Raw genomic sequence first — 23,163 nt, forward strand, 5'->3', positions numbered from 1 at the left:
GTCACCGTTCTCACAAACAAACAAACATTAACTTTATTAAATATGAGGAAGCAACAGGGTATCAGGGTTTTTCACAAGTGAGACTCATTTGTAGTGACTTTGAGAAAAAAAAAAGTATAAAAAATATATTCTAAAAAGAAAATTAGTGACACATCCCAAATTGCATAAACTGAAAATCACATTATAATTATAATCATTACAATTGATAATCACCTAATGAATGCATTGTCTGGATATTTTTCAGTTTTAAACAGATTTGTATTTCTCTCTAACAGATGGAGACAAAAAGCTGCCACTTCTCTCCTGTTGGTTTTCCTCTGTTTTAGTCACTTCACTGACTTGCTGGTTAGTGGACTGAGATTCCAGGCTCAGTGGTTTTTAATTTAACCCTAGTCCTATTCCTAACCACATACACATTTACTAGAAAGCTAAACAAACACAGAAGGTTAAAGTAAATTGTAATTATTAATCTTGTTTGCATGGTTGTTTTTTAAAAGGGGTGTAATTTGTTAGTTTGATTTCAAATTAGTCAGAAGATTGAATTAGATAGTGATGTGGATTGTTTGGGCAGTATCTTGACAATAAAGGTTTTTAAAATGAAATGCAATGACTTTGTTTTTGCATCACCAGTGATGAACTGGAAGAAAACGACAAAGAACAGGTTTATTTATTGCTGTTTTACAATAGTGTATTAGTACAGTATGAAATAAATGTGCTGCAGTATTAGTGTTTGTCTGTAAAAATGTGCACAAAGCTAAATAAAAAAAAAAAACTACAGCCATATGAAGGCTTGTAGTGTCTCAAATATTAAGAACAGTTTCCGGTGGTTGATAGATGTGTGTGGGGCTTCTCAACATTTCTGCAGCCTAAAGGGTTTCTTCTGGACATACATCCTGGATAACAAATAAATAAAGTAATTAATCAGGTGTATACAGGTACACACAGGACAGAGAAAGAGAATAAAACTCACCTCTGTTGTAGGCACCATCACCCGTCCTGAGTTTGAAAAAACACAACAAAAAAGAAAATGTTTCAATAAAATTGATCTAAACAAGAATGTAATTTAGATACTGAAGTCAGTCATAAAAGTGTTTTTAAGTTTAAAATGAAATATTGCCTCACCATTTGATGTCGTCTTGTAGTAGATGAAGCCAGCAATTGAAAACAGCAAACCGAGCAGCAGCCCTGCTGAGCCAACAACAATCTGACTCCACTCTGAATCCGGCTCCGGCTCTGAAATCAGATTCATCAGGAACACTAAGTTAAACTGAAATGCTCCATATTTTGTTTCAATGTCTGGTTTCACATTTTTGCCAGTGCACTCATCTGCGCATTCATCTATCCATTTGCCATCTTGTGAAACAAAGAAGATTTTGAATTTAGAAAGGGAGTTAAACACTGTATCTCAGTTTGACACAAACTTCATGTGTCAGATCTGACATGGTTTGACTGCAGTTATCAAATATTTAGAGTGCTCATCATTGAAGTGTTTTTATAAGGGAAACAGTCTAGATGAATAACCGCTGACTCCTTGAGCATAAAATGGTTTATTCATATAAACATTTTCTGTCGGCATGCAGACATTCTCACCCCAGTCATAAAGTTTCGGTTCCTTGAGGCTCGCATGCTCCACCATGCAGGTGATTTTCTCTCCAGGTTTGGGTGTGAACTCCAGGTAGGTGTGGATCTGATAAAGCCAGTTCCCATTGGGCAGCTCATCAGTGGATGTCACATCAGATGTCACCTCCGTTCCGTCTCTCAGCCACGTCACCCTGATTTGCTTTGGATAAAAGTCGTACGCGCTGCAGATGAGCATCTGCTGATGTTGGCTGTACTCCACCTTCTCTAACCTCAACCAAACGTAGGGCTCCACTAGAAAACATGGACAAGGCAAAAAGATTGAGTAGACTGTATTCAATCCAGGGATGTGTATTTCATCCAGAAAAATACATCAATCTGATTTCCCTTGTCTGTAAATTACCTGGTGTTAGTAGTTTTTGTGCTAGTGGAGCATTCCTTTTGCAGAGGTTTGTTTTCCATATCTCATGCTTAAGAAACCTAGAATTGTTGTTTAGAATAACAGCAACTTCTTCAGCTTTTTCTGTGTACCCAGTCACTTTTCCTGCAGTGCTGTTGTATTGTCCTTCCAGCATTTTGTTGAAGTAAATCTGATCTAGTAACACGGCGTCATGACCGTCACTTGACTGGCACCGTTCCAGCACATACAAATAGAAAGCACCTAAAATGAGGAAATATTTTCATTAAAGTGGCGAATGCTCAATGATTACAGAAACACATTTTACATCTGAATAACACAGAAGCAACTGAAATTGGAAAGCAGTAAATATACAAACTGCATTAGCTTAAAGTGACTTACCTCCTGGTGAAAACGTCAGAAAAAGCACCAGGAAAACAAAGCAGCCCTGAGCCTGAGTCATCCTCTTAGCTCAGCAGCAGAGATCCGAGTGAGAGATAACTGGTTCTGATCAACAACAATGAGGAAGCACAGAAACAAATTTACCAATGTTACTATTTCCAGTGCAGGCGTGGCATGCTTCTTAACTTTTTGTTCTCTAATTCTGTTAATGTCAAATAATCCATGTCTAACATGCAGTTTTAGTAGTATAAAGTCTAAATGTAAGAAATAATCAAGTGTTTGACTCTCCTGTTGCCTTTCCTCGTGTCACTCACTTGTTTCATGTCGTCTCTCTCTGTGTTTCCACCAGTTTGAGTGAGTTTTTTTTTGTTTCCTTTTAACTGTTTCATCCTCCGTAGTATTGGTAACATCACCTCAAACCATAGAAACATGGCTTACAGTCTAACACTCACACCAGTTTTTGTTTATTAAGTGAGGATGAAAAAAATATAGACAGCATTTATAATTTTTTTAAATATTTATTTGTATTTATTTTCCAAACATTTACTGAAAGATGTGTGTTAATGCAGTGGTCCAGCTCTCCACAACAGTCTCAGTTTCTTATGTAGCTATTTAAAAACATTAAGTGCCCACACCCCATAAAATACTGAGGTAAACTATAATTTGGGCCTCATAAATTTAAAAATGACATCTAATGAGGTGTAAAACATTTTGTTTTTGAGCAGTATGCAAAAGAAATATGGGATGTTGTACACAGGACCCAAATACAGAGACCATCTTTGGCAAAAATTATTTGTTATGAATAATAAAAAGAAAACTTACAGAGAGTAGAGCAGAAAAATCCAAGAATAAACAATCAGGAGCTCATTTGTTGAGGCAGGTGTGGAAATTGACAAGGGAAACGAATGAACTAATCAGAGGCGATGATGAATAGGTATGGTAAAATGCAAACAAGAAAAGTGATAAAGACTAATTAACACAAAGGGAGCTGAACTAATGTCACACAGCACAGCTGGAGAAGTGGGTACCCCAACATGGTGATGCCAGAGTAGCCATTGTTTACAGAATCTCTTAAAAACATTGATTTAAGCTTTATTTTCTTGACAAAACACCACTTCTAATTTATTCAGCTTAGAATTGCAGGTGCTACGTGTCGCATCTGATTTTAGATGCACTACAAGTGTGTCTTGTAAAATAAACATGTTTACACCACAACTTACTATTGTTGATGTGAAGTGCTGCCAGACTGAAACAGAAAGTTACTCCAAGTAACGGAAAGTTAGCTTAGGGTAAATGGAGTTTCTCCCAAATTTTTAGTATGAAGCTCAATTTCAGGGGGCGTTCCAGTTGCTTTTTTAGAGTGGGAAGTCGGGTTTTCCAAGTTCCAACTACAAGTGGGAACCTCAAAAAAAAAAAAAAAAAAAAAAATACAGACTAAGGATAAAAGAACAAGATTGATCGAAGACAACCACTAAATGTACAATGAAGAAAGCACAAGAATAAACTAAGAAATTAAACACAAAATAATGAACTTTATGACACCGTTCTGACAATAATGAATACAGAAATGAACAGAATATGGCAATACCTAACAAACAAAATAAACAAGGAAATGATAAAAATAAAAATAAAAAACACACAAATAAAAACCATAACCCAGGGGTCTCAAACTACAGTGGCTCTGCTGCGCCACCTGAATATAATAATTAGGTCATTAAGGCTCTGGAGAACTGATCTACATGAGGAGGAGGTAATGAAGCCATTTCATTCCAGGGTTTTGTACCTTTGGTACATCTAAAAACTGCAGGACAGCGACTGGAGGACTGGAGTTTGAGACCCCTGCCAGAACCCAAATACCTGAAGATTGTAACAATTTACTATATTTAAAAACTATGCTACATGTTGACTCTTGACAATGAAAAACACTCCGACTGTGACTCCCAACAAGCCCACACCAAGACCGAATCCACAGTAAATATCAGGCCAAAGACTTTCATCCTTTTTGATGATTTCTGCTTCTGTAGAGAAAGTTAATAAATATATGAAATGAATTACACACAGAGAAACCGTCTCTATTGGTCTTTGCAATATTCTGAATGTATAATAAAACTCTTTACCCCAGATTCTTGTTGTAGGCGTCTCCAGTGCTGGATGCTCCACAGTGCAGGAGTAAATGTCCCCCTCACTTGGTATGAAGGTCAAAGTTGAGAACTGGCGGAAGGTTTGATCGTTATTGGGATGATATCGACTGAGTGACACCCCCTCTGATATTGGGAGGCCATTTTTTGTCCAGCTGACGTTGATGGAAGGTGGATAGAAATTATTCACAAAGCAGATGAGGCTGTTTTCAACTTCCAGCTCCACCTCTCTAGAGGAGAAGATCATGGTGTCCGGAGCATCTAACGAAATTCAAAGAACAAACCAAAGTTTCACCAGCATTTTATCAATATTGTTAACACAGAAAACTACAGTAATGATGGGGCTTATTTACCTTCTTTTTGTGGAGATTTTTCTTTGTATTTCAACACATCTAGTATTTCTGAACACACTTCCTTGTTATCATGAGCATCACGCAGGATACTCATCCCAACTAAAACCTGGTCAGGGTCAGGATCAATGAAGGTGGGCACGGTGTAAACTATCTCGTCTGTCTGGAAGTCAACATATAGCATTTCCTCACCATCAAATTCAAATTGGACCGCAGTATTGCCATTCTCAAAGCAGCCCAGAAAATATGTTACTTCATGGGGAACTGAAAAACAACAAAGAGGAAACAAACACTTAGAGTTGGATGCAGAAGAAAAACACGTGCTTCCTATTTCTAAACATGATTTTGTAACATTTTGTATACACTAATACATATCTCATGAATACAATGACATCCAAAGCATAACATTTAATAAACAACATTTAACTTTATAGTGGAGTTTGAGAAAAGGTTATTCTTACCAAGAGAGATGACGTTAACAGTGTTCAGAAAGAAGATTATGACAGTAGAGCGCTTCATGTCTGAGTGACAGCTTCCCACTAACAATCAGCTTTTCTTTATAGGTGTGGCCAAAGAGGGAGTTTACAGGTAAACATGTGACAACAGTAGATCAGGAGAAAACAAGCATCACATTAGAGAAACATTGGATGATTTTGCAAAAATCATCCAATGTTTCATCCAATCATCCAAAAATTTAAGTATGCAGGATTATATTAGAGGTATTATGAACTAAATTAGACACACCAGCATTACGTTTTACTTGAAACCTGCCTGCTCTTGCCATAAAGTAATACAGATAATTAATAAGATTTCACTAGACATGCCTTGTTCAGATTAGTGTATCATTGTGACTCAAATTATTTGGACTGGCCATTAATCAAACATGAAGATGTTCATTTAACACAACAACACTAAATAAGGAAGATGTGAAAGGTGAACAAGCAACATTCCTCAATGCTTCCTATTTTTACCAGCTTTTGTATCCAAACATGTTTGCTTCTAAGATTTCCTGGGTGTGGATCCAGATCGTCTTCCAACCAGAACCAGGACAGTACCGTAGATTTTAGCGATGGATTAGCAAAGCTTAGTGGGGCTTTTATGAGCTATCAGCTTGGATTATCTTTGGAATAAACTTAATGGTGTCCTGGTGGAACATAAATGCTAACAAACCATGTGTTCTTTTATATTTTGAAATTTAGAAGGTAAAAGTGTAAAATGAAAAAGCAGCAACACATCAAAATGTATTGCAACGTTCCTGTTTTGTCTCCTAAATCATTATTTAATGTCAAAGTAAACCCCATGTCCAATTTAAACTGAGTTTTTCATCTTCTTTTACTTTTCAAGCCTGTTTTTTGGGTGCAAAAGTAAACTATAAAATAAAATGTTTGGCTTTGGTTTTCCATAAATAATTTATATGCCATTCTTTTGTGAAAACATAGAGAAGATAGAAATATTAAAAACATCAGTCACATTACAGATCACATCTGTTCTTCAGTGTCTTCTGGACCAGTGGTCTCCAACCCTGGTCCTCAGGGCCCAATGCCCTGCATGTTTTAGGTGTTTCCGTGCTGCTACACACCTGGGTTAAATGATTAGGGTGATTAAGAGACTTTCCATAGCAATTGCAGGAATGCAAAGGAGGCGATGCAATCATATGAATCAGCTGTGCTGGAGTCCGGACTCATCAAAAACATGCAGGACAGCGGTCCCTGAGGACCAGGGATGGGGACCACTGCTCTAGACCCTTAAATACACTAATTATGTATGGATTTTACCAGAGTACATTTATAGAACATGACAGGCAAAGAAGACTTAATACACAGCAGAATTGAAAAGGTTCTGCAATGTAAACAAAATCCTTAATGACGATACAACACTAACTTTTACATTTTCAAAGAAATCATATTTTAATTATGTTTTATTTTAGATGTATCTATCTGACAGTATATAGCATCTGATAATAAATAAATAGATAAACTGAACACAGATTGAACTTAATAATCATGAGCTTATATAAAATGTTTAAGTGTATTAAGAAATATTAACATATATGAATAGAATAGAATAAAACAAATATGAAGATCATTACAAAAGTATTTAAAATTTAAAACATTACATATCCCTTTGCTGAAGTGTATTGTGAATTACTTTATTTCTGTCAGCCTTGACCGTCAAAGTGAATCACCGTGAATAACACTGTTAGAAAAGTTTAAAATAAAATTTTAAACTAAAAATATTTTCAAGTTTCATTTGGTTCTTAATTAAACAACTGTAAATCCAGTGCTTTTCAATTAGTGAATTTACCTTTATGTGAGGATAAACAGGAATGAACAGAAATTATTGCTAAATCATTGCACTTCTTTACCAGTAGGTGGCCGTAGACCTCCATAAATGTACGCGGTGCTGCGCGTGGAGCAAGCCGCCTGTTGGTGCTGTTCTGGGGCATGAGGCTCAGAGGAATGGGGCCGTCTTCCTCCCTGACCCTGGCCCGTCGATAGAAAAAAAAGGGCTGGGATGCACGACGGGGCAGATGAAACACAACTCTCCAGGCATAAAATCAGGACTGCTGATGCCGCAGAAACATGGAGTGTCGCATTTTTTGTGGAATAAACGCAGTTGTTGACCTGCAGTGAGTTTTTAAAGTCCAAACGTTTGGTTTCTACTTTGTTTCTTGAGCCGTTTTGCTTTGATACCAACATCTGCAATGATGTGGGCTGTGGACTGGAGTCGGACCGCTGCAATTGTGCTCTGCCTTTTGGGATACCTTACCTTCAGAGCTGCAGCCAAAACCTCAGCGGAGGGCGCAGCGTCGCAAGGTAAAAAAAAAAAAAGAGTTAATTTAATGTTTTGCTTGTTTGTGCGGTCAGAAAGGAAGGCTAGCTGGCCGCTGTAGAGGCTAGCGGAGCCGCTAGTCAGCTCGGATGCTGAGGGGGAATCTAACCAAGCTAACGTTAGCATGTTAGCTGGAAACACACTAAAACAAGAAGTTTACCGTCTTTAAAGTGGTGATAATACACTATGAGATTAAACCCATAATTTAATAATTCACTATAACCTACAGGAATATGTACATTTCAATTGTGGAAACCTCAGGATGATTTAAAGAATACTCCAGCTGTTGGGATTCGTCTTTTTAACCTAGCCTTGTTTTTCTTAAGTAGTCTTCTTTGTGTTAAAATATAGTGCACTTTATTTCAAGTGTTTCTATATTAATATTGCATGCTTTAGGTGTAAGGAAGTTACCATATTACCTTTAAAACTGAGCATCCTCGTTTAAATCAGTGACCAAATTTAAACCAGTGCAGATTCCCGGTTTATTATCTTCACTTTAATTTCTTTTCAGTGTTATTTTTTTTTAACTGTGGGGTGAAATATTGAAAGAGCACAAAAATAACAATAGATAACCGTATTTCTATTATTTGTAAAGCACAAGTTTGTGTAAGAGATAAAACAGAACAAATATATGTCTTTAATTTTTGGTTTTTATGTATTGATATGCTCACTTAAATGATTATTTTACTTTTCGCAATTGACAGACAAGTGATTTGTTCTTGTTATTTTGTTTTTACATATCTGGATGCAGCATAATAAAAAAAAATTATGTTGAGTGATGCCTTAAAATTATGCTACAATATGATTTTCAACGTATAGATGTGAATTTGAGTTATTTTTAATGTCAGTGTATATAAACTTCTAAAGAAAAGCTAAGCCAAAATGCTACAAAACAAAATAAAACATTCAGTGAAAATGTTTTTTTCTCTCTACAAAGTAAGCCCTCTGCATTGTTTTTATGTGAGATTTAGTTTTTTGTCATTGTCCAAAACGAAAGAAAATGTTTTGTTTTTTTTACTACAAACTATACTTAGTAAAATTTTTTATAGTCAAAATTTCACACCACATCTTAAGGTAACTAAGCGAATAACCCCTGAACAGTAAAAATACATAAAAGACTTAATAAACAAATTTGCAGACTTGTGATTGCTCTCTTTCAGTTCCTCCTGGCTTGACATGATCTTTATTGGTATATTTTATTTTGTGATATCTCAAATACTGAAATAGGCACCGAACGTGGCTGAGTTTTATGAACAAGCTCTCCTTAATTAAAGGTTTTTACCTGGATGTAGATGCTAGTAGCTAGTCTTAAAATTCAATTTATTCACCGTGCAGAGAATATGAAAACAGGATTATGAAATGGATTGACGGTGACTGTTAAGTACTTCAACAGTGCAGATAACAGCAGCTACAGATGTCTCAAAGTGGATGTGTAAAGTGAACATAACCCTGCCTTCTCTGGCAGGTTTGTACAATAAACAGATCTGTCATGGTGTCTTTTCACCACACAAAGCAGAGCCCAGCAAAGATTTAAAGCGGCTATAAATCCCAGTTATCTGTTTGCATCTCATCCAGTTGCTAACTTCAAAGCTGCCTTGTCATAGTAGCTAGTAACATGGAATCACATCTGTTTTACTCATCACTTTTATCATCACAAGCACACACACGTTGCGGTCGTCTGTGTTCACTTACTGATGGCTGGCCTACATTTGGGCCTGACTCAGTACTTGTTTTTATAGAGGGGTTGTAAATGTAAACATACAGTAACTTTCCCTTTGAATAAGCTAAGAGTTTGTGGTGGAGACAGGTTTTCCTTTAAGCTGATAATTTAAAATGAGATGCAAAAAAAAAAAAAAAAATCTTGATAACTTTCAAGATTGTGAAACTTTTAAGTTCATTCTGTCCTCGGGTCTCTTGTTTCTGCTCCTCTGGTGTTCACTTTGCCTCAGACTGACCTTTAGTTGTCTCAAAGGAGAACCAGCTCAGATCGATACTCAGCATTCATCCTGATGTATCAGGCAAGCAGCCTGGATGAGTGGAGCCAGACAGACGTTCTCCCTGCAGATATAGATCTCGTTTATGTTGCTGCTGCCCAGAGGAGGCATGGTGTTGCATCCTTTAACGGAGAAACATTTTGTGATGCAGACCAACCAAATCACATCGTCCCCATCTAACAAAGCTTGGCTTTAAAGCACTAGATGTGAAGACTAGCATGTGTCAGAGCATTTACAGATTAGGTCAGTGACCTTTTAGCCTGATAGGAGAGCCTTACTGTGTTTTGACGGGAACTGAAGAGAGTCCATTTGCTCTTCAGTCTGATGACGTAATCTAATTATCTCCCCCTGCCGGTGCGTTAATGAGGCTGGCATTACTTTTAAATCCAGAGGAAGGTAAAAATAGCAGTCTGGACCCGACTGTAGCTTGTTCCCTTACCTGCAGCCGTGGCGCTGCCTTATTTAAACATGGGATTTGTGTATGTTTTGCATTGATCCGTGCCTGCACATAAGATCCTGTCCTCCCATTTTGTTTGCCCTTTTTTCACATTGACATGTTGTTTGTTACTTTACAAGTAAACAGCAGCACTGACCCTGCAATGTATAAGAAGCTAACCAGACGAGCAGACTCACTTTTTGTGGAGGGGTTAAAATGAAGAAACTAGAATAATTTTGTATGTCATAGAGTCAAATACTCAGTTGCAGTCTACTTCAAAATATTCACTTTTTCCTCCTTACAAAGCGTAAGCCGTTGCTTGTGAATTTTAAAGAGGGAACTATGTGATAAAGTAACAAAATCCACAATTAACTGAAGGAAAAAGTCTAAGTAAGGACAGAAAGAAATGCAGTGCTTGATAGAAATTAGCTATTTATCTAATGGAAAGTAAAGCTGTGATGATCTGAACATATTATTTACTACACAAGTAGAAAATTGTGCTTAGATTTTCAGATAATGGGTTAGATTTTTTTTTATGATCCAGAGTAAGGATTCCTGTTTATTTTTTCCTATTAAAAATTAGTCATTTGGATCACAATTGTTGTTAAAGCTTTGGAAAGACTGGGACTCGCTTCATATTGTGCCTTGGTTGTACACTGGGATACAACCAGCAGCCGTCAAACAGGCAGCAACTTGTAGTACAGAAAGAAACATCAAAATCTCCAGGATTTATTTGAATAGTAGAAGAAGTCAACCCAGTAATACAGTTACACTATCACAGTTCAACAGTTCAAATGTTGAATTTAATCATTCGTATTGCAGCGTGACTATTACTGGGTAGTGTCTGCAGAATAACAGCAGAAGATGCAGTGAAAGGCGTCTTCTTCTCTTTAACTCTTCCCACATGACTGCAGGATGTTTTTCTAATTAACCATGTGCTTCTAATTGAGATGATGAATTGGCCCTTTCTCAGATTACTGTTCTGTGCTAAAGTGGTGAAACTATTTGCAATGACATTTGACTCGCTTCTTTTTACTTTTTAAGTATTATTTAAAGCCTCAGTATAACATTTTTCCACACTTTTAATTACCTGGTGTGGTTTGTTTTTGCATGATTTGTAATTGGTTATCTGAGTTTTAAAGGTTTATCAGAAAACGTGAATTGGCATTTCTTTGAGAATAACAGATTGTCTTTGTTATATATAAAAGAACGACATAAGCCTTTAAGTCTTCAACTGAGTGGTCAATAATTATTCATAATAAGAGAAGAGGAAACATCAGAGGAGCCCTTTAAAAGAAAAGAGAAATCTGGGGATTTGGTGGGTTGAAATGGTTATTTCAAAACATAGATGAAATTAAGTCAAAGTTGACATTTGGAAACCTCCTTCAGTATCTCATATCTAATTGTTTAGATTTAGTATTTCGCTATTGACATGCTAGTTATTCTAAAATTACAATTCATCTGTTCATTCTCCTAAAAGATAAAGGTTATAAAGCAATCCTTTAATTTGACTAGTATTTGTTTTTTTCTGATTTATAGCAACATTAATGTTCTGGAACAATCCACCCAAATCCTGACCTGAATCTGATCAGGGTGATGGTAAGGACGCCTTCTAAACTTGAAGATTTGGACTCATCACCCAAGATAAATCATCAAAATATCCGTGGAAACGTGCAAAAAGCTGGTCTGCAGAGGTTTTGATTACTGTAATGTCGGTAAAAAGTTTCCCATTGATTTCTGAGAAGAATATAAATATTTTCTGACATGCTCTTTTAAAAACATACAAATAAATCCACATTTTTTTCCAAATTGACTACTTGTCCTATCAGTAATCATCATTTTTTTGGTGAACGTCAACAAACCCACGAGTGAAAGTTGCTCATCGAACATGCAAATGTTTGCAGTACTATTTTTTTTTACTGGAAAAAATTGTTTATTAGGTAAAATATAGATAATTTATCCAATACAATGCATTTAAAGCCCTGTGAATAACTTCTATAAATACCAGATATGAGGCTATATTTCAACAAATCAGTGTTTGGTTGTTAAAACCTCAATTGACCCCTAGTGGCGAGATAACCGCTAATTATGCTACACCAGTGAATCCTAGTGCGTCTGTTATTACGCTAAGTGTTGTGTGCAAGAAAGGCAACATTTTCTCTTCCCCTGTTTGGAACAGCATCTAAGTATTTCACACACCCAGTGGAGGCCAGCCACACCACCCATTACAGATCATTACACCTCTGGTGAAAGGTGCTCTAATGAATAGCTTCTCCAAAACATAATCCAAGGTGTAGCTTGAGTAAACATGCATTCTGTCCTCCTCCTGCGATCCAAACAGAGGGCCGCCCTGCTGCTTTGGCTGCTGTCGTAGGTGATAATTAATCTGAGATGGCAGCGTTGGTCAGATCAAAACGCTTTCATGCCTCTATTTTCCACCCACAGATGGGAAGTCGTTGAATAAGAAGAGGCAGATTTGGAAATATAGAGGCTTGGACCAGACTGATCGCCTCCTTTTTTTTTGTCTGTGTGTTGGAGTGAAGAAGGGAGACTCTTAGCTTGTTTAACCATGATGTCACCTCAGTAGTGATTTATTGGATGAGCTCTGGGAGGAGGCTGTTGGATTTGTACTTGTGATTTAAGCCCGACTCTCTCAGGGGAGTATTTCTTTTTTAAGTGAACACAGCTGGTACCCCTAGCAGCATATCGGTGGGAGTGGGACAGGACGTGAGGTCATAAAAGGCAGTGAAGACTTTCTTGTTGAGGGGGGAAGAAATCCAGGCTTGCATTAGAGTGGTAGTGGTACAATAAAGGAGAATGAGGTAAAGACTTGAAGCAGATCTTCACTCTGGAGGATAATCATCTGTTCAGCGTGAGATTGACACGCTGTTCTGCCAAATCTGGGCTCACACTAAGCACCAGTTACCTTCCACCCATTTATCTCCGGCAGAGGAGCTATTGTTAGGTGGAGCCTGCACTGTGGCTGAACTCTCCTCTCCATGTCGACAGAGTGACCAGAGGATCCCTGAGTGGGGGGTGGGTAACATGTCTAGTCCAGGATAGGTGTGTGTGTGTGTGTCGATGAGGGTGGGGCTTCAAGAGGGAGTTATGACAAAATCCAGCTTCAGAGAGCTCTGGGGAGTGAACACGGTTTAGTGAAGACAGAGAGGTGGAGAACCTTTTAGCTGTAAGTGAGAGGTCAGACTGGGTCAGACTGGGTCAGACTGGGTCAGACTGGGTCCGACTGGGTCCTTCTTGTCATGTAACCAAAACTGGAGAACTGTGGCTTTGTGTGTTTGTGAAAAATATAGTGTTTTTCTACTGAGATTGCTTTTGTCGTACCTCTGGGCTGTGAGGATAAAATGGATGTTTGGTTTCAACATGTGATTCGAATATTTGAGTTGAGTATTTTTAAACCAAACCACCTTTGGCTCTGTTGTATGAACGGAGCAAGCAGAGATTGAGGATAAAAGGCAAAATAAAAGTCCAACTCACCGTCATTATGTTGTCCTCGTTTTGCTGTAAGAAATAACTCATTCTGACCTAAGGGTTATTTTAAAGCGAACCTGAACCATTGTTTAATTCGGCCCCTTAAAACTTTTTTGCATTTCCAGATAAATTAAATTAAAAGATATTTGAAGGTTCAACCTCATACTTTATGTCAAAAATATACTTGTAAAGTTAGTGTTTTGTAGGACCATTTATTTGCTCCAATTACAACAACGGCTACTGAAGTCTTTTGGGGAATGTCTCTACCTGCTTTGTACATCTACACATGGAAATTTCTTCCTGTTATTTGATCCCAAAATAGCTCAAGCTTAGTCAGATTGGATGAAGAGCATCTGGAAATCAATTTTAAAGTCTAGCCATAGAGTCGTAAAAGAATTTAGATCTGGACTTTAACTGTCAAAGGATTATACTTTCAACCAAAGTAGCTCTGGTTTTATGTTTTGGGTTTCTGTCTTTAAGTTTCGCCATCAGTTTTGGATGGTGTATTCAGAGTAATGTACGGTCTCTGTTTTCTCCACACACGCTGTCTGTAAATGACAACTCATGGATGTCAACAGATTTTCCCAACTTAGTTACTCCAGAGTTACCAAAACTTCTTCTCCTGTTGGTCTATGTGGACCGCCATGTTTTAGAAAGCTCCCGGTAGGACTGCATCATCCTAAAAAAGATATTCAGCTCCAATATTGTTGCTTTTTAATGTGGTCGGGATGATCTGTCTCATAAAAAAACTCACATTTTTTACGTTTGTTGTGACGTCATCTCTGCTTTCATGAACCTTGCCATGCTTGTCACAAAAATTCACATCTGGGCTTGACATCAGGAGTAGTGAAAACCCAGTCCACCGATCAAACGCTTGTCACTGGAGCGGTACCAGTCAACCACATTTTGCCTCCCAGCAATCTTCTCCAAATGCTTGATGACAGTCGTGATTCGATACATTGTGCAGCTCTAGTTTACAGTTGATAGATTTACGCTCTGTTGGATGTTCAAAACTTGGCGTGTTTCTTTTTGACCCAACCTTTCTTTAAAAAAACGTTGGTCTTCATGATGCTGTTTGTTCTCTAATATTTTCTAGCAAACCTCAAAGAACAGCTGGATTTGTGTTGAGGACTGTTCTCGTATTAAATTACTAATTAGCTGATTAATGAAGACAATTAACTACACTTAGATTTGGAAGAGGTATGAGAGTGAATGGGGCTGAACACCACAATTTTCAGATTTGTGCAAAAAGGTGAAAACCATGCATCATGTTTTTCCCTACTTTGTGTTTTTTAAGTACATATAGTCCCATTAAAATACATTAAATGTTGTGGTTGAAATGTGACCAAATATGGTGATTAATGAAGTGGCTCTTTATTGACACATAATCCAGTTTAAAGTATAAAACACCAATAGAAGTGATAGTACATTATTACTTCTAGAAATTAATACATTTTTAATGTTTTTATTTGTAATGCTTCTTTCTTGCGTCCATCCATCCATTTTCTATACACCCCTTGTCACTAATGGGGTCAGGAGGGTTGCTGGTGCCAATCTCCAGCTACGTTCTGGGCGAGAGGCGGGGTTCACCCTGGACAGGTCGCCAGTCTGTCGCAGGGCAACACAGAGACACACAGGACAAACAACCACTCACACACACACTCACACCTAGGGAGAATTTAGAGAAACCAATTAATCTGACAGTCATGTTTTTGGACTGTGGGAGGAAGCCGGAGAACCCGGAGAGAACACGCATGCACAGGGAGAACATGCAAACTCCATGCAGAAAGACCCCGTGCCGGGAATCGAACCCAGGACCTTCCTGCTGCAAGGCAACAGCTCTACCAACTGCACCACTGTGCAGCCCTCTTTCTTGCGTCTTCCTCTTTTTTTTGTTCATTACCATTTAAAAACAACAGTTCATTAAGTTCTTAAAGGGAAGTGAAAATAATTTGGTACTTTTCTTTTTTGCTCTCCATTTGTTGTTGTTGTTGTTGCTTAGATTCCCGGCCAACAGCCAAAAAAGGTTTGTTAAATTTTCTGGCAGTCAACAAACACGCAGTCATCCAAAAAGTGAAATTATTCACTCTATTCACACAACACTCAAACGTTGGAAAGCTGAAATATTGATCTGTTGGTGCTAATCAAAAGCAGTTGCAGGAGGTTTTTATGCTCTGACTTACCAGTTAAACATCTAAATCAGCTCGACTCTTTTACGACTCTCCATGGGAGCCACATGTGAGGCAATCAGCCCTCCATGTTGCATTGCTGCTCGGCAGAGTTTAGAAAAACATCTATTTATATACCTATATTACTGGTACCACTATGGAGATGTAGCAAGTTTTATCCCATACTTCCATTAGAGTTGTTTATAAAGGCAGCTGTTTTTCCATCTGGTCCAAGGCTTCTTTGACAGAGGGAAATGGCCCATTGTGTTGGAGGGGAAGTGCCATTGGCTCAGGCCCAGAAAATGGTCAGACGGCTCTCATTTTCTGGGATGTGGATTAGAGGCCAAACGTCTGGCACAGAACCTAAACCCAGATAATGAGACGATGGTATTTTAGATGACTGTAATTATAACACCTCTGTGTTTTTTCACCCGGATAGCACTCAATTTTCACTTTGGTTTAGCTTGTAAGTGCTGCGCTCTGACTGGATTGTTTGCTGTTGTGTCCACAGAAGTGACTCTGAAGGTCCATCTGAGTGACGCCAGCACTCAGCAGCCCCTGCTCGGAGCAACCATACAGCTCTTCGCCAATCACACTTCTGTAGCCACAGAAACCTCGTCAGCTGATGGCAACACGTATTTGCGCTTCCCTTACCGCCTTGGGACGCCGCTCGTTGTCACCGCAACCAGACAGGGATATGTGCCAAACTCTGTTCCCTGGACTCCCTCCAAATTGCCGGGTAGGTGTTTGTGAAATATTATGAAGCAAAAGCACTTTCCAATGAGAATGTTTCTTTCTATTATCTGTACATTAAAGTCCCTTACACCAGTTTGTGGATAAAATAGACACTGCATGTGTGTGAGGCTTATGATGAGAGGAGTGCTTCATTACTAATTTATTATATTAGATGCCAAAACCCAGCAAGGGGCCTTCCTAAGCCTCCTTTTCAGTAACGCACACACACACACACGCCGTCAAAATGTATCCCAAGAGCCTGTAGGCGTGTGTGTGTGCGTGTGTGTGTGTGTGTGGGGCTGCAGGGGGGTTTATTTGGGGAAGGTTATTATGAGGCAACAGAACGGCAGCCAATTGGATTATCACGCTTACCAGCCCTGAACAATGAAGGAGTGAAAAGGAGGAAGGAAGAGGAAAGAGCCAGAGTTTGCTGGGTCAGGTTTCAGCCCTGCGCTGGACACAGGATGAAAGTTGGGCTATTAAATATGTAGAATGCAACATTAATGAGTTGTAATGTCTGATAACGATCAGTACATTGCTCAGGTTGAATGTTAATCAGGCAGTGAATTTGAGTGATTTGTTTCTTTTCTAGTGTTTTCCTCCATCAGTCTGGACCTGCTTCCAGAAAGAGCCGCTTCCCTGATGGTGTATGACGATGTTGTGGAGATTAAGTCAAGTCTACAAGGTAAATAAGTGATTTTACGTGGTTTTAAGCTGGTGAAGGCTTGTTATACATGTTTGTAGACCTGAAAATGCTGTCAGAAATCCTCACACTCAGGTTTTAGAGAATCTCCCAGAATTTGGTTGTTCACCAAAGTTTCAGGTAGTCAATTTTCAGATTGCCCGGCTAGCCAGAAACTAGCTGATCTTTTCAGTCACCATGTCAAGAGGTTTGCTACCAGAGAGCCAAACCTCTTGGTGAGGAAGTTGTTACTGAGAGAAGATTCAGAGCCAATAGTTTTCTGTAGAAATAAAGTAAGAATGTGAAACGCGGCTCAAAAGGAATCCATGTTTGTTGTTTTATCTACTAATTATTCAGACGGCTTATTTTCCCTCTCTGCCACTTGGTACTTTTGCACCAAATGGCAGCAACAGGATGTCCATTCTTGAGTATATTTAGACAAATCAGCAAAGACACAATCAGAGGACAGGAAGCCTGTTTGATCTTTCAACCTCTGTCTGTTTTGAAGTATGATAGATTTGTAAAAGTGAAGACTGCTGTCATACAGCAGCCAGGTTTGCATTAGATAATGATTTATAGAGAAGACAGCCTGTTTCTGTTCAATGTGAAACATCCTCTCCAAAACAGAAATTAGTTCATACAAGAACATAATGTATTTAATTGAAAATAAAATTAGTAGAATTTGTTTGTTTCTCTTTTTTTTTTTTTCCATAAGAAAATGGCCGCCGGTGCGACTCTGTGCCACTGAGTAAGATGTGGTTCGATGCGGCGAGCTGCAGCAGCAACAGTTCTGCTGTTCTCAGCTGGTTCTGCAAGCTGGCATAATTTTGTTTGCACACATCATTGTTAAATGTGGCCAGATGGAGCTGGAGTGGTCGATTTATGACCTACCAGAGGCAGCTTGAAGAGGGGCTCATCCTGCAATTAAACTGCAAAAGGTCCTTAAACTTAATCTGCTCCCAGGTCTTTGATAATCCAGCAAATTGTGGTATTTTGATTTTCCCACTCCCCTGTTATTCATTGCACACTTTAGGCTGCCATAAAATAGCTGTGCGACCCAAAAATCAGCCTTTGACGCCATCAGACGTCTGTGTCAGATAATAAATAACATTGAACATTTTCTACTGATGATAAATTTTAGAATTTCAGCAGATTAAACATGAAAGAATGACTACAGAAAATGGCTTTCAATAGAAAACCTTGAGTCATATGTGTACATTAAATGATAGTAGAAGAAGAAATCCAATCTGCGGAAAATGATTCACAATTGTGTCTTTGTAGTTTAGCTTTTTTGTTCAGGACAAAATGGATTAGACAGGGCCGTCTTAGTCATGTGAATTAATTCACTTTCTTTGTTTGCTGGCTCTTTTGTGTATTTGTGACCAGCGGGGGTGTAATTCATCCTTTCTGTGTTTGACAAAGAGTTAAAAATAATAATCAGCAGACCCCATTAATGTGAGAACCTCCTGAAAGCATCAGGCTGAGCACGTGGCGGAGTGCAGTTTCCAACACTTTGTTTCACCGCGTTTTGTGTTGCTGCAGGAGCACCTTGGGGATAATAAACCTTGGCACGTGGCACCAAATAAACATAATAAAAGGGGAGAGGGAGAATACAGTGTTCTGGGTTATGGGGTGCTGGGTGGAGCAGTTTGGGAGGATGGGGGGGGGTGAATGCTAGAAAGGGGGATGGGCAGAGATTGTCCAACAGAAGGAGGAACAGATGAGAGGAGAAAAAGTGGAGGGAAAAAGGAAAGTTGAAGTGAACACACAGATCAGTGAAGGGATTGCTCCGTTTTGCAAAAAAAGCAGCCTCACAAAAAGGAAATGACGTCAAAACGTGAATGTTCAGAGCAAGTTTTAGAAAGGAACATGAAGGTGGACTTAATTCTGCAGGCTCCAGAAATCACACAGCACCAGAAAAAAAAGAGTGGAGTCGGGGAGCTGCTGGGCCTGCCTCACTGCTCAGGAATGTGCTCTCAACACAGGCCACAATGACATCACCTTGCTGAGTCTGGCTACATGCTCTCTTTTTATTGTATTAAATATGTAATGTATGGATAAGCATGGGATAAGTACATGAAAGGCAGCAAGTATGAGAACTTAAATAGGAGCTGTTTTTATTTTGCGGGGAATTGTCAGAAGGAGGCGTCAGAATGGTTGAGAGAAAAGGTTGACCTGTGCATTATCTTTACAGCCTCGATCCCCAGTTACTTCCATTAAGCCTGATTGATGACTGGATTTATAAAGATGCATTAGGCAAGGATGGGAAAAGTAAAAATGCTTTGTAAAACGTGCGGAAACAAACATCGGTGAGAAAAAAACATGCATGTATTTATTGCAGTGCTTTTAGGTTTAGAGTGACTAAATTTCCCTTTACTCTCTTTACTCCGATTTTGGATTTTCTTCATTGAAAATCTGCAAAGTAATAAAATCTCAAAGTTCTTTTTTTTACTGTTAACTATTATTGAAAATGTACACTGTGTTTTTGCTTTCTTACTCTCCTCTAATTCATAATAGTGCTCAATATTAATCCGTAAAAGCTCTATTAAAGGACACACTCAGCTAAACTTTAGAGCTGCTCTAATCACTGCCAGCGAACTTAGCCAACGCACCAACGCACAAGCATTTTGTTAGTCTCTGGGAATTGGTCTTAAAGTGCAGCGTTCTTTTTAGCAAATATTATTGTAGCAGGGTTGTGAATGTCTTATTGGCTGCAGAAGTTGGTTCAGCAAATGTTTATTTTAGAGCTGGAGGATAAGATGTCTGTGTTCATGAGAATAATTTTTGAAATTGTTCATTGTTTTAATTTAAGAAAAAGCAACAAACTATCTAATCTATTTAAGAAAAGTAAGTTTAAAAGTAAAAGGAGAGTTGTAGCTGGTTTAACTATTTCATGAATGCCTTGCAGCATCATCAGCATGTGGCAAAAATGTTTTTTTGCAGCTCCTGCGTCTTCTGGTATTGCTTTGGATGTCGGACCATGTCCCAGTTGTTGTATATAAACGCACAGTGGGCACATCTGGACCATAAACCAAGGAAGCACAAATCTGTGAGCTAGTCTGTCTCCGTGGGCAAAAACTCATTACAGGCCCAGAACTTGAAAAGCAAGCTTTTTGCTAATCAGATGGAAAATCTAATGCGTTCTGCAGAAATATGTTGAAAACCCCCTGATCTTTTACTTCCTGCACACGTCTTCCTCCACGGCCGTTCCAGGAGGGATTCGAGTGGGGTTTATTTCTCAAAACCTCAATCATAATGCTTCTTTTTCGTTTTTTAGAAATAAATCAAACCATAGGAACTCTTGAGTTTTATTAGTTGTTTTTATATCAGCTTTTATTATAGCTTCAAAGCAACATCTAGCTCATCTTTAGTCAGTCCCTCCAGAATGTTGCAGTGTTTGTTTTTTTTTGTTTTGTTTTTTTGTTGTAAATGCCTATAATTACTGATCTTCTGGCCCTTTTTTCAAAACATCATGGTCAAAGTTGTGAGATTTTTTAGGCTTTATTTTTGCCTTATTATAGTCTTACAAAAATGTTGAAATTGCTGCACATAACCTTCCAAAAAAAACCCCCCAGCATTCTAACATAGTTGTTGTTTAAAGTGCAAATAACATTTCCAAGTATCTTTTTGAAGTAACACGTTTAATGCAAATAAAATTATGTCCTGAGGAGCTGTCAAAGTGCTAAAGAAGAACTGATTATTAGTCATTCAGGTCAACGTGAACCGTATACACAATAAAGCAAATCCTACAAAACATCTCAAAATGATTTTTGCAAAGAAAAAATATACTAAAGTTACTGTTTTGAATTACACATTCTTTGGCTTTCAAGAGACATGGTGAAACAGAAAGTTAAATTAAAAGGGTTAGAGTAATTTTAGCCATTTCTTTTTGTTTTATGCTATATTTGTGCAGAATATGTCCACAACAGAATGACATTTGATGTCTAAGGGAGTAGAGCTGGAATCAGCTGATTTTACAGTTGGTTGTAGCCTAAAAATCTAATCTTTCTTCTAATCAGTGAATGCAAACAACCCTGAACTGATGATAACATCGTTTATCTGTTGCTGTGAATCAGGGATTTACAAACATAAAACAAAACAACTGATTTATAGCTGTAATCACTGCATTCTTCCTGTTGTCCTTACTGATACAGAAAGCGACTAACTTAGACACTTCTCCTTCAGTAAGGGCGTCCACACTGAAGAGTGTGCAGGCGACCTGGTAGCGAGTAACATGGTGCTGGAACGTGATGCATTTTAACTTTACTTCTGGTTAGGCTGGAAATCATCAGAATCCAGCCACCAAATTTAGTTCATGTTGTTAATATTAGCAGGAAAGCACAAATTGAAACCGTTAATTTGGTTGTGGGAAGTGTCTCAATCATCAGTGTTTTGGCGTGCTTTAAAATATTTGCCTTATTTGATTTGAATAAATAGTTCTATGACCCGTCTGCTGTTCTCTAAGGATTAAGAGGCCAGCCCAGCATCCATTTCCTGCGCAGAGCTCTGAGTCTTCCTGCCGACACGTCCTTCGCCAACTTGACTGCTCTGCTTACTGTGGCGAGCTCGCCGTCACGCATCCAGCACTTTCCCCATCTGCAGGTTCTGGGCAGCAACAGCACAGGTGAGGGTCAGACTACAGCGCCAGCACAAAGTAGGTAAAGGGGCGTTTTTAAAACAAGCCACAGCTGAGAGGAATGTAAAGCTGCAGTGAGGGAGTTGAGTGAGTCACTACCTCTGGTGGCCTTTCTGTCTCATCTACTGAAACACAATAAGCCCTTTGTGTGCTCTCTGTTCTAACACAAGCCCCATGGCCGCATGCTTTCAGGGAGTTTTATCCACGTCTTGATATGTGTTTTTAATAATTTTGTACATCCCCGTTTCTCCTTAAGCTTGAGCAACTCTCCAGATATCAGATGTGTTTCCTGCTGGCATGTTCTTGCTTTGTGACACTCAACATCTTCATGTATCCAGGTTTCTTTCCACTCTGTTTCCTTCCTTCCTGTTTTCCCTCGCTTCCTTTCCTGTCCGGCTCAATGGCTCTCCTTTATCTAAGTTGTTTGGTTTTCTTTGTAACAACCTCGCTGTTTGCTCCTGTCTCCACCCCTCCTCCTGCACTGTTACCTTCCCCTCACTTACTTTCCATGTTGCTGCATTTGTCTCTCTTGCGCTCTCGCAGGCACAGAGAAGAAGTTTGAGCTGACTCCAGTAGCAGCCATCTCTGTACACCTATTGGCCAGCGATGGAGCGGAGCTGCAGGTGAACGGACCAATCACGTTCTCCGTTCCTCTGCCGGCAGACAGCAACTTGAGGGAGAATGATCACATCCCTGCTTGGAGATTTGACCCTCGTTTAGGTAAGTAGGAATGAGTTTCAAACACTGAGCAGAGAGGAACATGTGACATTAAGTCATTAAATATGTTTTTGAATTTAATGTGCATAACTAATTTCACTAGTTGTCAAAATCAAAAGTTTCGAGGCTTTTCAAGTTTATTTATTTCACCCTTTTAACAATTACACTCTGAAATTTATTTGTGTTTTAATATGTATTATCTACCACAACTAATGTTGATCAACGATTGTGTATCACAGAAGAATATAAAAGACAACAAGCTCAGCAAATAGGTAATTATAAAACGTACTATTTCTAACTTTATGGTTTGTATGGATCTGAAGCTTTTTTTCTGTAATAATCAGGTTGATTAAAACAATAAAGGGTTTTATGACCAAAAGATCTATTTTTATTTATGTCCGTTCGAATCACGAGCGCTGAGAAAAATGGAACCGCAGGAAATGATAAGAGACCGCCAGCGAATCTGCCAGCGTTCGCTCAGGACGTTTAGGGAGAGCGTCTGTTTTCGGCTGCGACTTTGGCTCAGAGACGAAGACGCAGGATTTAAGTTGAGGTCACTTAAACAGCAGTGGTGCTCGTTTACACCAGGTTTGGATCTCAGGAAGGCTT

The 23,163-nt window shown here is 38.7% G+C and overlaps 3 protein-coding genes across 5 annotated transcripts in view; 1 reads left to right on the forward strand and 2 right to left on the reverse strand.

Moving 5' to 3' along the window:
* On the reverse strand, positions 1-7,343 carry LOC122831209 (H-2 class II histocompatibility antigen, E-S beta chain-like). Of its 3 annotated transcripts, none has more exons than XM_044117231.1 (7): positions 7,231-7,343; positions 2,378-2,482; positions 1,982-2,239; positions 1,591-1,872; positions 1,123-1,233; positions 971-996; positions 1-893 (listed from the first exon to the last, which is right to left on the reverse strand). In XM_044117231.1, the coding sequence occupies exons 2-7, from the start codon at positions 2,436-2,438 to the stop codon at positions 867-869; spliced, it is 765 nt and encodes a 254-aa protein (XP_043973166.1). In that variant the 5' UTR covers positions 2,439-2,482; positions 7,231-7,343; the 3' UTR covers positions 1-866. The 3 variants fall into 3 exon arrangements, with proteins under 3 accessions (XP_043973166.1, XP_043973168.1, XP_043973167.1); XM_044117233.1 differs by lacking the exon at positions 7,231-7,343 and adding an exon at positions 3,200-3,282; XM_044117232.1 differs by lacking the exon at positions 7,231-7,343 and adding an exon at positions 2,692-2,720.
* On the reverse strand, positions 2,876-5,680 carry LOC122831210 (H-2 class II histocompatibility antigen, A-U alpha chain-like). The gene is made up of 4 exons (XM_044117234.1): positions 5,327-5,680; positions 4,869-5,129; positions 4,495-4,776; positions 2,876-4,395 (listed from the first exon to the last, which is right to left on the reverse strand). The coding sequence occupies exons 1-4, from the start codon at positions 5,382-5,384 to the stop codon at positions 4,268-4,270; spliced, it is 729 nt and encodes a 242-aa protein (XP_043973169.1). The 5' UTR covers positions 5,385-5,680; the 3' UTR covers positions 2,876-4,267.
* Positions 7,309-23,163, forward strand: part of fam171a1 (family with sequence similarity 171 member A1) — a 25,695-nt gene continuing 9,840 nt past the window's right edge. Inside the window, exons 1-5 of the mRNA XM_044117229.1 lie at positions 7,309-7,681; positions 16,296-16,523; positions 17,112-17,204; positions 21,667-21,825; positions 22,381-22,557. Of these exons, the coding sequence (XP_043973164.1) occupies positions 7,570-7,681; positions 16,296-16,523; positions 17,112-17,204; positions 21,667-21,825; positions 22,381-22,557 (769 nt within the window). The 5' untranslated portion in view covers positions 7,309-7,569. The remainder of the gene's footprint in view (positions 7,682-16,295; positions 16,524-17,111; positions 17,205-21,666; positions 21,826-22,380; positions 22,558-23,163) is intronic.

The sequence above is a fragment of the Gambusia affinis genome, linkage group LG05 (assembly GCF_019740435.1).
Source record: "Gambusia affinis linkage group LG05, SWU_Gaff_1.0, whole genome shotgun sequence".
Lineage (NCBI taxonomy): Eukaryota > Metazoa > Chordata > Actinopteri > Cyprinodontiformes > Poeciliidae > Gambusia > Gambusia affinis.